This window comes from Myiozetetes cayanensis, unplaced genomic scaffold (assembly GCF_022539395.1).
Source record: "Myiozetetes cayanensis isolate MyiCay16 unplaced genomic scaffold, myiCay2020 scf7, whole genome shotgun sequence".
Taxonomy (NCBI): Eukaryota; Metazoa; Chordata; class Aves; order Passeriformes; family Tyrannidae; genus Myiozetetes; species Myiozetetes cayanensis.
The window spans coordinates 43,096,969-43,112,245 of record NW_026087964.1 but is presented as its reverse complement, the minus strand read 5'-3'; the positions used below and the strand labels follow the sequence as shown (position 1 = coordinate 43,112,245).

The 15,277-nt window shown below is 39.4% G+C and overlaps 1 protein-coding gene across 1 annotated transcript in view; it reads left to right on the top strand.

Moving 5' to 3' along the window:
• The first annotated feature begins 2,238 nt into the window (after positions 1-2,238).
• The window catches only part of UBA6 (ubiquitin like modifier activating enzyme 6), a 28,784-nt gene continuing 15,745 nt past the window's right edge, over positions 2,239-15,277 (top strand). The window contains exons 1-14 of the mRNA XM_050338357.1: positions 2,239-2,343; positions 2,654-2,781; positions 4,808-4,879; positions 6,387-6,481; positions 7,312-7,340; positions 8,129-8,223; positions 8,748-8,859; positions 9,811-9,891; positions 10,450-10,572; positions 11,451-11,574; positions 12,268-12,371; positions 13,264-13,326; positions 14,374-14,450; positions 15,114-15,180. Of these exons, the coding sequence (XP_050194314.1) occupies positions 4,836-4,879; positions 6,387-6,481; positions 7,312-7,340; positions 8,129-8,223; positions 8,748-8,859; positions 9,811-9,891; positions 10,450-10,572; positions 11,451-11,574; positions 12,268-12,371; positions 13,264-13,326; positions 14,374-14,450; positions 15,114-15,180 (1,014 nt within the window). The 5' untranslated portion in view covers positions 2,239-2,343; positions 2,654-2,781; positions 4,808-4,835. The remainder of the gene's footprint in view (positions 2,344-2,653; positions 2,782-4,807; positions 4,880-6,386; positions 6,482-7,311; positions 7,341-8,128; positions 8,224-8,747; positions 8,860-9,810; positions 9,892-10,449; positions 10,573-11,450; positions 11,575-12,267; positions 12,372-13,263; positions 13,327-14,373; positions 14,451-15,113; positions 15,181-15,277) is intronic.

Here is a 15,277-nt window from a genome sequence, read left to right as displayed (position 1 = left end):
TTTAAAAAGAAGGTTAAGCAGAAAAAGAAAAGTCAAAGGGCTCCAGATGTTTCAAATTTTGCAGTCTTGGAAAAGTAGGGAAAAACCTGTATGTTTTTTGATTTGGTATCATCAACCTAGAGGGTTCCTGAGTACATCAACTAATTGATGCATTTGGGAACGAGTTTCTTTGGCTTCTGGAGTAAACAGAATCTGTCCACTTTTATTTGGCAATTTATCTTAGAATGCCCATATTCATGGTTGCATTTATGGTTAGTCTTTAATTTGTTACCGTTAAACACTTAGGTGAGAATTAACTGGATGTTGCTGTTTCTCCACTTAGGTAAAAGGCTTGTCAGTATTTGCTATGACTATGCAAAATCCGTTTCATGTCAGACTATATGGAAATGGACTGTTATCTTAAAAAAATTTAATGACCTCGACAGAAAGATGGTAGGTAGCATTTTTTTATTATTACTTTTCAGAACATATTTGATGGGTAAGTTCATGAAAAAAGAATCGTTATTTTAACCTTAAAAAGAAAAAAAATTAACAGGTTCATTTTTAGGAAGGAAAACAAAAAAATAAAGGCAAAAATCCCTGACAGGACTAAAAATTAGCCAAATGACACAAAAACCCCTGAAGCTGACTTTTTTTTTTTTTTTTTTTCCTGTCTTTAAACTCTCCTTCATTTCCCCCTCCATCCCAACCCCATGGGCACAGGGATTCCTGGTAATTCTCTTCATTAGATACAAGCACTCTTTGAAATCACCATATTGAAATAATGGAATTAATTCTTGGATTTTCTGATTTTTTATGCATTATGTGAAAAAGCTACAAGGCAAATATCAGCCTTAGTATCAATTCCTTTACCGGAAAGGATTGCTTTCGACATCCTGAACGGGTTTCTCCCTTTTCCCGTCTCTCAGTCCGGCATTTCAGACTTCTAGTGGCCTCTAGTGGTTCTTTGAAATTTGCCCACATGTTCTCCAATTGTATCTGCTTGTCAAAAGAGCAGTGTAGCAGACAAGTATTTTCACCCTGATCCTGCCAAAGCATAGCCCAAGTTTGAACGAACACTGTGTTGTCCAGCTGCTCTTAGTCTTTGTTACTAATTGAGTACAAAGACTGTGTGCGTTGTTGGACTGAGATGTAAATCTTGAGGGTTGTTGGAATTCTGTTAGAGAGAGGTAAATGCCAAAATAATGCATTGGATGCTCACAAAGAGAACACAATTTGGTCCTTAGAAGTTCCCCAAACCCCTAGATACAGTAAAGGAAAAAGATAAAGAAAAAGCTTGTGGGTTTTTTGTTTGTTTGTTTGGATATTTGTGTGTGTGTGCACGCGTGTGTGTTTTTTTCCTTGCGTACTGTAGGATACAGGTACTTGGTTGGACTTTTTTTTTTTTCCCCTGAAGTTATAAATATTTTAAAATACAAGGTGACTATTCTGTATACACTGTATGAAAGGACACTTTTCACTGCATGAATCCCTACTCTAGATAACATACGCTAATGATATCAAGAACAATTTAAATTCCTCTCACCTACCCCAATGATCAGGGGTGACAAAAAGGAAGTCAGGGTTTAAGGTGAAGGGAAATTAAACTGCAAGATGAGAAGGCGAGCAGTGCTGGGATCTTAGTAAGAGCTTTGGAGAGAAAATGTTTACAGGAGATGATGCTGGATTTCTAGGAGTGGTGTTGAGTTGGTGGTGGCAGCAGTACGGTGACTGTGGCAGCTTGCTCTCTCCTGGTTAATTGCCACCAAAAACAAAAGAGAAAATGTTTCCACAAGCCTACACACCACGCTGGCATGGGATGTACTTTGGGTTTGACCAAAAGTTTGCCAAACCTCCTCTATGGCCTTGGAGATACTCCCTAGAAATTCCCAGTTTGGCTCCCGACCCCCTCTGAATGAAATTTCGCCCATTTTTGTGTTAGGTGACACCATGGTGGTGCTCTCCTGCAAGATGCCGAGGCAGGTAACTCAAGAGCAGGGCCCAGAAGCGCTCTTCGTGGCATAAAGCGGTCGTGCCCTGCACCAAAGAGGGGATTTACTTATTTTATTTATTTATTGTTAGCAGCACAGTGCGTTACTTTTTGGGCAGAAAACAGCGTGTTTTATTAACAGCTCCTGCACCTCCGCTCGGGCTCTTCCCCAGGCGCCGCTCACCACCGCCATGTCGCACCAGACCCGCCCCTCGGGGCGGCACCGAGACCGGCCCCCCGCACCACCCCTCATGTCGGCGCAGGCGGGGAAGCGCCGCGGCACCGGTGCCGCCGCTTCCCACCCCCTTCCTGCCTCCTTGCCCGCCGCCGCCGGCAGCGCTCGGGCCTGGATCGCCGCGCCAGGCCGCCGCGGGGTGAGGGCGGGCCGGCGCCGGGGCCGGTGGCGGGGCCGTGGCCGTGGCGCGTCCGGGCTGGTGCGGCGGGGCGGGTGGCGGTGCCCAGCGCCGCAGGAGCGCCCCGAGAGCCGGGGCGTCCAGTAGGGGCTGCAGCCGCCGGGCTCTGCTGGGAACCGCGTCGGGTTGGTTTCGGCAGAGCCAGTGCACTCTGTCTGGGCTCCACGCTGCAGATCCGAGGTGTAGGTGTTCCCCCAGTAGCCCGGCTGGGCAGTAGCTGTGGGTCTGAGCGTCCTCTCTCGCGTTCTCTCTCTCTCAACCTACTGAATAGGGAGCCTGCATCGGTTGGAATCGACCGCTGGAAAGCCTGGTTAGGTGGGAATGAGTCCAGGCCTCCCTGCCATCCCAGCGTGCTGAACAACAAGTAGTTACCACAGCTTCAACCTGCCCTGATTGGAGGTAAGGAACACTGTGAAACCACCACACCAGTACTGCTCCTGTGCCTTCGCTGCTCTTCAGAGCATCTTAGCCCTTCTGGGTAATGCGTAGCTTCTCAGTTTGTCCCTGGGTTATGTGACAGAAGCAGCTGAGGCTTAAACAAATTAATTACACAGTTAAATACAAGCCTGGCATAAAAACTCGTAGCATTGGCTTTTAAAAGGAAATATACAAGTGTATAAAGGTCGAACCTCTGCTAAGAATTAGGACACAATGTTAGAATGGCTTTTTTTACATACATTTATTTGAAACAGATTCAATGCTGGTTAAACTGAAATGAGAAATACAACTTGGATGCGGGAATACATTAACCAAAGTTTGTCCTAGAGTCACTTGACAAATAGTATCATTAAGTCCCTCTTATCAAAGGATCTGTTTTGCTGTACCTGATGGATACACTGGCAGCATCTCAGTGCTGTAACTGGGAATGCAGGAGGAGAATAGGGAATTAATAAATACATGGGAAGAGCCACTGTCAGGCAAGTCTGTGTGATGTAGGTGGTGAAGGTTCTCTTGTTGGTTGATTGCACAGACTAATTGTTTGCAAAAGACTGTTTGGGAAGGCATGTGCATTGAGATGGCAGTCAGCAACCACAGCTGAGGAAGCTGAGAGTTTTTGCCCAGGGATGGATCACCTTCCCCACCCTAGTACCATGCTCATTTTATGTTGGATAGTCCCAGAGTGTCAGATGTTGTTTGTGGAGAGGGATTGTGGAGGAGCAGAACAGCTCTGGGATTGTTGCTCTGCTATGTTACAAGCTGATGCTGGCTTGCTTTGAGGGGAACTTCCAGTCTTGTGTCCCAGGCAGTGACTGAAATGAAGGCTTTTGTTTAAGCAGGGCCTGAAGCCTGTGACTGTGAGATGTGGTGTGTTGTGCTCTGGCTCGAGATCTGAGTCCTAGGATGGTCTAGTAACAAGGGCATAGCTTGTCTTCAGCCCTTGTTGTACAGGGGCACAGGAGCTGCACTGGAGTGGCTGGTGGTGTGAACTGTGATGGAAGTACCTCATGCTGATTATCTTGTGTGCTAGCTTACCTGCAGGAGTTACTGTCCACACCGTAGAAGAGTTTAACTGATAAGATTTGTGGCCTGTGTCCAATGTAACTCTCTCGCTGTGCTGCTTCAGTGCTTTTCAGGAGATAGGGTTGTCAGCTGTGTCTGGTTTCCAAGGCAGTTTGTAGAGATTTTAAATAAAATGTGTGACCTGGAACCTCAGTTGTGTCCGAGGGTCCATTTTGCTCATCCTGCATTTGATGTCAGTCACCTACCAGGTTCAGGAAGCACCAATTCCCAGCCTGCATAAGTAAGAAACAAGCTGCCCAGGGCAGTTTATTCCTAATCCTGGTGCTTAGTTATCACCAATTTAATAATGAAAAAGTCCTTGCTAGTGGCTGAAGGCCTCAATAGCACAGATTATGTTTTTTTTCTTAAAATCCTATTGAATTGTTTAACTGCGTGTCTTAATTAAATGTTGCATTAATTCAGATCTTTGGGTGTTGATTTCTCCAGTTAGCTAAAACAGTAACTTGTTTCCTATGAATATTCAATTAGCATAGAAATAATGCAGCATAAATGCCTATTTCTCGTAAGTTAGGAGTCTCCTGTCTTCAGAAAAACCCTCTGGTCAGGTAGATGCATGTTAATCGGCTAGGAGCTGTTAATATAAAGTGAAGTTGCACTTTCAGTAAATATAACTGTAGCAAATACAAGAAAAAAATTCTTGCATTTCCTCAGTGGTGAAATTAATATATCTGTTTGTATTTTGAAAGCATTTATCAAAGATTTAGAGTGCTCGTCTTCTGGCTCCTGTGTGTTTACGTTACCCAGGTGCTGTGGTGGTATACAGGCTTCCTAGTGTTCAAAGTCATTCCTATGTAAACATCACTTTCGTGCTTTTCGGTTCTTTTAATGAAGAACAGAGTGGGGAGGGGAGGGGGTGCCAACTGTGAAATTGCATCCAATGTAACCAGTTTATTTCTTGTTGTAGTCCTTCTAGTGTAAACAAATCACATTGCATGATGGCAGCAGACTCTATGGAAATTGATGATGCGTTGTACAGGTAAGAATATCCGATTTTTAAGCATTGCTCCTGATTTTCAGGAACACCTATGTTTGCATGCAGTAATGTTGAAGGCAAGGCTTGAAAACGCTCTCTACTGCCAGTTAGTTAAAGGTGTGGATACTTGTGCTACTGTGTCCCACCTTTCCTAATGGAAAAAGCCCAAAGTGTTCAGGCAGTGAAACAGAACCCACCTCTTGTTAAATAAGTGGCAGGAACTGTTTGAATTGAAGATGCAATCTATCTTTCTTAAAATTTTTCCTTTATTGGGCTCATAACAGGTGTTTTCTGACCATTATTAGTATTTGACCAGTAAAAAGCATAGGTAAATATTATGGAGTAGTACAGAGTTTCAGTAGTACCAATGATATGTACTTTTTGGAAAACAGGAATAATACATCTTCAATTTATAATATAGATTTATTTCTGCTTATAGCTTGTTTCTTCTTTGACAAAGTATGTATTCCTCTCTTTCTTGTTCTCCGTCTTCTTTCACTACCTTCTTTTTGCCTTTTCTACATTATGTAGTTTATCTCTTTCATAATTTCATTCATTCCTCAGTTTTTGCCATGCTTCTCGGTCCTCATAAACATCATAAGTATCTCTCTTATCCTCCAGGCTTCAGAGTGTTGGATTTTGAGGGAATTTTTTGTAGATTTTTTTAAAAATTATTTATTTATTTTGTTATTATTTTCATTTGTTAACTGGGAGTGTCTTGAGATACTTGGCATGGCAATAGTTCAGGGAATCTCTACTGGAACAAATGGTATCCCTGGTAGTGTGGTGAGATGAAAAGCTTCTTTGTATATTAAAAATTTGAAAATACTTGTGTGCTGAACAAATGAGGCTTCTTTTTAATTCAGTGCAATGCTTCTGGTGTTTTATGTATCACTTCACTTTTTGGCAGTAGTCTCATGAAAGTCATGCTATTCCTTGCTGAAAAAGGTGGAGTTTCGAATGGTTTAATTGTACAGTTGGAAGCTAGGAGTCTTCCAGAGTTCAGCCGAGGCACTCTCTGGTTTGAAGTTTTCTGATAACTAATTCTTTTGCTTGCTTGATTGCTTGTGTCATCAATAGTTAATTCCACGAAACTATTATCCTGAAGAAGTTTTGCACTGATTTAAAATGAAAAGTTATTTGTATTCGCTAAAGCCTAGTACTGACAAGCTCTGTACTAAATGCATTTCACTACATGGGTTATGAGTGCAATTATTATGTTTAATCTGCATTTATTTCCTGAAGCACTGTAGAGTTCAGACACACATTTTATGTCCTCAGTTGTGTGTTGGATGGAGGGCCGGTAAAGAGAACTGTGCGTGTGTCACTGATGATGCACACTCACCTGCAGAACTTGCTATTGCAGATTAGAGACTTAATTAGGATAATAGAATAACTGAAAACATTTGAACTTTTTTTTTTTTTTAAATTACTGGAATTCTCAGCTCACTTTAATATGCTCTTGACTTTGTTTCTATCGTGTTTTGATCTAAATTTGTCTTTGCTGTAGTCGTCAGAGGTATGTTCTTGGAGACACAGCAATGCAGAAGATGGCCCAGTCCCATGTGTTCCTGAGTGGTATAGGTGGTCTTGGTGTGGAGATTGGTAAGTTAGATAGCATTTATTTAAGGAGACACAAGTGTATATAAATAGACCATTGCAGAATACTTGTAAACCTTAATTTTAAATGTAATAAACATGTCTGAAGTATCTGGTTGGATTTATATGTGCATGTTGTATATGACTAACATAGCAGATGCAGGAAAGATCCTGGACTTAAGGTATCATTTTATTAGAACAACATTTCAAATTTTACTTTAAAATGTGCTTCCATGGTCCAGATTGCTTTACCCAAAATCTTGTGTCTCGGGTGAAGGTTTAAGGTGGATAATCCAAGTTACTTCTTTAGGCATCAGTATCAATGAATGTAATACAGAACAGCTGTAGCCCAAATTATCCCCATGTAGGAAATGGGAGCGTGGGAGGTGGGAGAACAGTACAATTTGGTGAAAAATACTGCCCTGGTGCAAGAAACTCCTTAACAATTTCCCTTACTCTTTATGAAGAAGACTTGTCTTGGCTGGTTCGTACCGAGGGTGTTACCTCTTCAGTTGGCTGTAATGGTTCTCTGCACCAGATGCCAAAACAGTCATGGGGTTTTGCAGTTTATTGTCATTAGTATCTCTGTAATCACACAGTTGTGGGATGAACAGCTGACAAATGACAAATGTAGAGAGCTTGTTTAACCTTGCACATGTTATTTTGCTTTCAGTGGTGCTGTATAATGCTTGGGCCAAATGTAAAAGAGAAAAAAAAGGTTAAGCCATGACGTTCTTAACAATGACATACTGTTATTGTCCGCCTACATAACTATCCAATTACAGATTTGCAAGAAACCTGCAACAGTCCCTAACTCTGTTTTTGTTTTGTTTCAGCCAAAAATATTATTCTGGCTGGGGTAAAGGTATGTAAAACAGTTCTGTTGCTGGATATTCTTGGGTGACCATGAGAGAAAGGCACAACACTAGCTAGTTAATATTAAGTTTCTGAATCTGTTTTTTAGTAGAAGAATTGCAAAGCATTTGAGAACCTGGGGGTGGAAACTTTCAATAATCTAGATGTTCTATTGATATGGTCAGATTCTCACGCTAATGTCCCCTGCACTCTGAAATAACTCATAGAATATTTTACGTGGCTGCTGATCAGATATGGAATACTTTTGTACAAAGTGGCCTCTCCTAAATGGTGTGGTATAAACTCAAAAGCCAAGCTATTCAAAGTATGTTACCCTATTTTGTCATCCATCAGAATCCTTTTGTGTAATTGTTAGAATGGTTGAGTGTTTTAATCTATCATCTGCTCATGTGCTGCTGGGATTAATTTTATTAGAGAAGCCTTTTAAAATTCTTTCTTCCAATAGAGAAAAAACTTATGAGTCCATTAATTTACAGATCACAGTTGCCTCTGTATCACTGTCTGGCAAAAATCATCCTTAATATTTAAATGCTGTCATCACAGCAAACTGTGAGGGAAATGCTTAATGAAGTGCATATTGGGTATGTATTTCTGTCTCTCAAACAGTAAGAGTTTTCTTGGTAAAGAGGTTGGAAGAGGTTGTTCTTATACATGCTGCAACTAAATCTTCTGTATTGCTGGTCCTCTAGCATTTTATGTAGGGCTTTAATCCATCCTTTTGGGTGCTGTGTCCATGTACACTTCTTCCAGTAAATGCTTTTTGCTGAACTTTCTTAGGCTCTTACAGTTCATGACACCAAGCACTGCACTAAATGGGACTTGGGGATCAACTTCTTCATCCATGAAGATGATGTTACCAATCAAAGGAACAGGTTGGTGAAGTCTTTGGAGTGAGGGAGGACTGAACTTGACTAGAGTAACAGTTTCATCAACGTCAAAAGTAACATTTCATTATCCAAGAGCTGCTGATACATATCAAATACCTGTTAAACCCTTAGCCTGGAGTCACTGTCTTCAAATGCAATGCCCAGGTAGATATTAGAGGAAGTCTAGATTGGGACTGGGGTTCTGAGTCACACATCTCACTTCTTGCTATTGTGAGCTTGTAATGTGAATTTAATGCGGGGGACCACTGTACATTTCTTCCTTGGGCTTTCTCAGACACCCATACAAGACTGTACAGCAGTCGTGACATCAGACCATCAGTGAGTCCTGCCGTATATTGGACAGAGCTGTTTTCCTCATACCTGCTAGGAATTTGAATGTGAATAAGAGTTGAGGACTATTGCCAGGGAAATTCATGAGGGACTCTTATAGGGCATGTGTGGAATGAAATTCCGTATTGAAAATATATTTTGTAGTTATATGAAAAAATTGAAAATTGCCATTCTTTCAGGGCTGAGGCCACGCTTCATCATATTGCAGAACTCAATCCATATGTCCATGTAGCAGCATCAACTGTGCCACTAGATGAAACCACAGATCTGTCTTTTCTGAAGCAGTACCAGGTATGTCACTTGTAAAGCAGTTATATGTGTATTTGGCTCAGAGCAAACGACTTGGGTTTTTTTATGGAAGTAAATAAAATGAGAAACTTTAAAGTACATATTGAGGTGATTGTAAAGAAAGAAGTAGGTCTTGTATTTATACCAGTAAAAGTGCTATGCTTGTTTTTTCCGAGGTAGAAGCAGTGGTTTTGTGTTCCTAGCACTTTCTTATGACACTTATTATGGAATTTACTATGACAATAAATAGCTAAGTGGGGTTGCCATACAATTTTTTTTTGTTTGAAAGTGAAACTGTGACCTTCTTTTGCAGCTGCATAGCACTGATGCTCTACATAAAATCTGTGTGCTGTGTTCCAGGCAGTAGAAACTCAGGCTGTATAATTAGAAAGATCACTTATGTATGTATATATCTAGTGAAATGCATTAGTTGGTCACTCAGTTAACTCCTGCCTGTGTACAGGAGAACAGTGGGGAACCTTTGCAGTGTGGCTGGCATTTATACACAAGCACACCAAGTTTCTGAATGTCCCAGCTACAAAAAACTGTGTATAACTGGAACCCAGTACTATCCTAGATGTTAAAAGAATGCTTGCAGAAATTGTATCTCTGCAATTCTATGAGCACCAGTACTTGAAGCTTATGTAGACTTCTTGGTGTGCACTGATGAGTATCATTTGTGTCTGTTTTGTTTGCTTTAATCTTAAAATTAAGATCTACATTTTTGCTGAGATTATCCATAATTGTTTTGGTAATTATTTTAATTAGGTTTTGAGTTTCACAGCTGCAGTGGGGGGAAAAAAAAAAAAGAGAGAGAGAATTTGCTGTTCCTGCTCCATTTTGTGGATAGGAGTCAGGACACCTGAGTAACTTACTCTTAGTACTACTTTTTCCATAGCCTGAAGATATGGATTGCTTTCAGTGTCTTAGAAGTATTTCTGTTCTTGTTTACAGTGTGTCATATTGACTGAAGTAAGTCTGTTGCTGCAGAAGAAGATTAATGACTTCTGTCATGCTCAGCAGCCACCTATTAAGGTAATAAAAAAAAAATGAAACACAAGAATAATCTGTCAAGTGAACATTATGAACCTCCAGCATGTTCTTTCCAAAAATGAAGAAAGCTGGTTATGAGGTTTATATTCTATGCAGATGTCATGTTGATGAAGCAGTAGAAGTTTCAAGAATATGATGCTTCTACTCTGTACATGTGTCTGGTATTATCTGAATACCAGCACAGATAACCATAGCTTGGTTCTTAATTAAAAAAAATACAGTGTTAAAGAAATAGTTTTCACTGTTAACTCCTAATTGTTTTGAAAGGATGTGCTGAGATTGAATGTAACAGTAATAGAAATGGCACTACTTCACTGTATTGGTGTGATTCCTGGTTTTGGTGTATGAGTTCAGAAATACTTGTGCAGGTTCAAAGTCTGTTGTGAAGGCTGTGCTGTGTAGTCAGTGGCCTGAGTATACATGACAGGTTTCCACCATAAAAGTTAAACCTGCTAGCCTTCAACAAGGTTGCATGTGAGGCATCATTCCTTTGGCTTGTGCTGTTCTAGGGATACTCAGGATTTTTACTTTCTCTTGTAGTTTATCAGTGCAGATGTATATGGAGTGTGTTCACGTTTGTTTTGTGACTTTGGTGATGAATTTGAAGTGCTGGATACAACGGGAGAAGAGCCAAAAGAGATCTTCATTTCAAATATAACACAGGTAAGGGAAGAAAGTCATTGTGCTACTTTACTTTCCTTTTAATAATGTCTTGTTATTGGCTATTTGAAAAAGCAGTTTAAAACTGGCAGTATATCAGAGGCAAACAAAGTTACATTTTTCTTGTGTCTTAATCAAAACCAAACTGGGCTAACATTGTAGAGTATACTGATGGCTCCTTGTTGTTACTTACTATGTAACATCACAGTATTGAATCATTTATTTTTTAATTGGAGAGAGACAAAGAGAAAGAAATGAGATGTAGAGAGAACAGGACAGAATTTAGCTGTGGAATTAGGATAAATCTTCTAAGGAAGCCCTGAAATAGGCATGAAAATAGCTCTTTTTATAAGAAACTGTGGCACATACAGTCTTTTGTGATGTGCTGAGGCTGTGTATCTTGTATGCTGATGTCCAGCTTTGTAAGCTTCCTAACTTTCAAGAATGAGTTTGGGCTGTTGTTTTTAAGGAGATCAGACAGAAAGGAAGCATGGAGTAATAAGGACCATTCACAAGACTTTATTTCTTAGTGCCTGTGAAAATTTCTTTATACATGTAGTGTACTTTTGGTTTGGAAAACAGATATAAATTTGGTGCTATTTCAGAACAGAACAATGAATTTGGTAAGAAATAACAAATGGAGTTTGCAAATATGCTGAGAACTGTAAACAGTGAAAATAAGAAAGTTTGTGTTATAGAAACAAGTTGAAAGTAGTAGGACTGAAAATGTCATAGGTAGCTCACTTGCTATGACAGAAATGAGGTGTAAAAAGTATTAATCTGCAGTTTCAGTAGTCAAAAAGCTATGTGCCTACAATAAAACATGACCCCTTTGCACAAGGTACTTTCCTCCTTGCCAACTTTGCCATTCTTGATTTCAGTCAAATCCTGGTATTGTCACTTGCCTTGAAAATCATCCACACAGGCTTGAAACAGGACAGTTCTTAACCTTTCGGGAAGTTAATGGAATGTCATGCTTAAATGGATCTACACACCAAATAACAGGTAAACTTGCTGACTCATTTGCAAGGTATTTATTTTTCGGCCTGGTTTAGCTCATTGTAGTGTTAGTTACTGCAGCCAGAGGAATGCTGGATTATGCAGACCTCCAGTGAGCTTGCAGAAAAAAAATTGCTTTCTGGTACAAAAAGTGCTGATGCTGTGGCCAGTTTCTTCTTCTTAATTATGGCCTAGATTTTGTCTTCAGTTTTGTTAATGTTAATGAATTAACATTTTTTGTATATTTTTTTGTCTGAAAGATGCTTCACGTGTATGAGGGGGAAGATGTGACAAAATGCTCCAGCTGCCCTTTTTGATTGCCTGTTTTTCTCATCACAAGGCTAAAATCCTACTCTGAGCAGTATTCTGGACACTGCTGTGCACAGTTTAAATAAAACTAAGTGTGATTTCATTTTTGTTACAGAGCTGTAGTCATCAGAATTCTTTTTAAATCTGCTGCCACTTAAAAAAGCTTATTTCATAACAGATCATGTGAAACTAATACTTTAACCCAGAAACTGGCAGAGGGACAACCCTGTTAGGAGGATCTGCTGTGTTTTATGCTTACAAAGCAAGGTTGCACACTACAAAATTACAGCACAAAAAGCACTGGCAAAACCTCACTTTGTTGAATACGGAATTGTAGCATCCAGTGACACTTTGAATTATCAGTCGCTATTTATTCTCTTGCCTTTTCAGTGGTGTCACCTTATTCCTTCAGCATTGGTGATACGTCAGAAATGGAGCCTTACTTACATGGAGGCATAGCTGTGCAAGTGAAGACTCCCAAGATGTTTTACTTTGTAAGTGTGTGCTTGACATAGCAGAGTTCTGGAGCATTAATGGTTTGAGCACTGGAAGCAGAGTTCAGCAGATACATGATTTTATTACCAGTTATTTGGGTTTACACTAATTTTATTGGATGAGAATAGTGATACTCTTTTATTAAACCACAGAGAACAGGAAATACTTCAAAGTTACCTATCATTGTAGGAAAAAAAATAATTATGGGCAGCCTAGCTCTGTACTGCTGGGATAGGCTTCAGAAAGGTCTACAAATATGTAGTTTATTGGTGGCCTTCTGAGAAGAGACAACTGGGTGAATTTGTGTAAGAAGGCTGGCAATACACATGGTGCTGTGTGCACTTATGGGCCTGCAGAAAGTAGATCCTGACTGCCCTCAAACATTCTTCTAAAAAGCTGGGAGTGAGGACCACCTGCTTCTGATATGAGAATGCACAGCACTGTATCTTATGTCTGCTAAGCAGTAGCTTCCTGTTCCTCCTGAGTGGGGAAGTTCTGCAAGCAAACAGCCAGTTGCCAATAAAATCCCTGGTAACTGACCTCAGAGCAGTTTCCTAGAATCACAGAATATCCTTTGTTGGAAGGGACCCACAAGGATCATGAAGTCCCAGCTTGTGGACCTGTACAGAACAACCCCAAAAATCACGCCCATTTAAAGATGAGTCTTGCCACTAGGATGTGAAACCTGTCTCTGACCTTTTTTGATAGACAGAACTTGCAGTAGATGATTATTTTAAGCATCTTTAATGGATTAATAATAGAGAGTAATAGCAATGCTAGTAAGAAAATATTTGTTTCTTAGTCTCTACAGAAAGAGTATTGTTTTGTCAGATAGCAGTGACTGTTGTGTTCTTAAGTAGTGTGTTGTTTTCATGAATTCTATTTTTCCAGGAACGGTTGGAGAAGCAGATAACAAATCCATTATGCCTTGTTGCAGATTTTAGCAAGCCTGAGGTAATTAGAATGTGGGGATATGGGCATAAGTGCTCCAATATTAAAACTATGTGTTGTCACCTGTAGCTTTATGTTTAGAATAATATAATTTCCTAACTATTCTGTATTAATTAAATACCAATTTAAAGTGTGAAGTAAGAGTGAGTTATCAGTTTGTGTAGTCACACAGAATTTACATTATGGTTTAGATCACCACAGAGGCTTGTTATCCATGATTTGCAACAAGAAATGTTGTAAATGCACAGCTCAGCCACCTTTGCTGTTTAAAATCTCAGGTTTTCATAAGTCTTTAATTCAGGGAGTAGAAATTTGGCAAGTGACACAATGATTTTTTTTCCTATATTTAATGATATTTAATTGATAAAAATCACACTGATATAAAAGCTGGGATAATCATAAAAAGGTGATCATAGGTGGGTTGGAAAATAGAATTATTAGTGTAAGAATGCTTTTTTTATTTCTTTGAAAAAAATGATTCAGAGATCTTTTTAAAATCTGTGGGAGGACACTAGCAGTATTTGCCTCTATCACGCTTTTAGATAAATATTGTGGACATGCAAGGCTTGTAAGTCTCTGACTTATTAAAATTTTAAACTAAACAATGTTGATGTGATGATTTTTTTGTTTGTATTATAATATAGGGTCTGACTTACCTGTTAAGATTTTCTGCTTTTCACCCTTAATGCTGGGCTTTGTTATTGATATTTGACAAAATGCAATGCATTATAATGTCTAGTTAAAAGAAGATTACTTTGTTTTCCAATTTCAGCACTAAATTCTTTTGGGGACTCTTCAGTTGGACTTAGTTGAAATGGTTTCTGAATGTGCTTGAAGGGTGTTACATTACCACTGAGTAATACTTTTTGTAAAAAACTTTATTGTAAGGTATTTCAAATTCACTTTTTAATGCTATTTAAAAACTTTTTTGAGCATTGTGTTTAAGAGACAAGGAAGTGAAATAGTAGCAGAAGAGTTCAAATAGTTGCTTTTATTTCTTTAATTTTTCTCTAGTTTGTAACTGATCAATGACTATTGTTGTCTTAACAGACTCCTTTGCAGCTCCACATTGCCATGCTTGCCTTGAACCACTTCCAGGAGAACTTTGGTCGCGGACCGAACATTGGGTAATGCAACAGTTCTTTGTCTTTGCTAAGCCTTGAATCAGACAGATCTCTCCTCTTACTGTAGTTACTGGTTTGATGTGCAGCAAGGGTACCTTGTCTGTATGGTGCTTAACAGACCACATAGAAACGAAAAGTTGAAATCCAGATGAAAAATGTTACCTACTTTATGTGTCTGGGTGTGTAACAGGGACTTCCTAATGTAGCAATGACACTTTCTGGGCCCAGGCAGGCAGAAATGGCTTCTGCAGGAAGGCCCTTCTCTGTTCTTGTTTTTTCACATCGTGTGATTAATATGGAAGAGTTGTTCCAGTGATCCCAAATTATCTTGTAGTTTATGGGTTTAAAAAAAAAAAAAATCTGAAGGATTTGGTTTTCAATTTCAGTATTTTTTATTCAGGCGTAGTTCTTGATTTGCATAATTTTGAGCTAAATGAGACAAAACTACTTACAAAGTGTAAGTCTTAAAACTCTACTTGCACATGGGTTTTTACCCTAAGACTCTTGTTCCTGAGCTAACCCTAACGTTTAGAAGTACATCTTTACTGCTCACTGTTAAAGACAATGTAAATATCCAGACTCTTCCTACTGTATCCATTGCTTTTTAATTCCATTGATCATGTTTCTAGAAGGGCTCATCATTATTGTTTCTACCTTGATGTCTAGATGCCTTCAGGATGCTGAGGAAATGCTGAAAATAGCCATGTCTATAAGTGAAACACTGGAAAACAAAGTGAGTAGAGAATCATTGTCATTTTAAGTAGTTTTTTTGTGTTCTTGTTTACTTGCCTAAAGGTCATGCTTCAATTGTTGGTCCTTGTTCTGGTCTC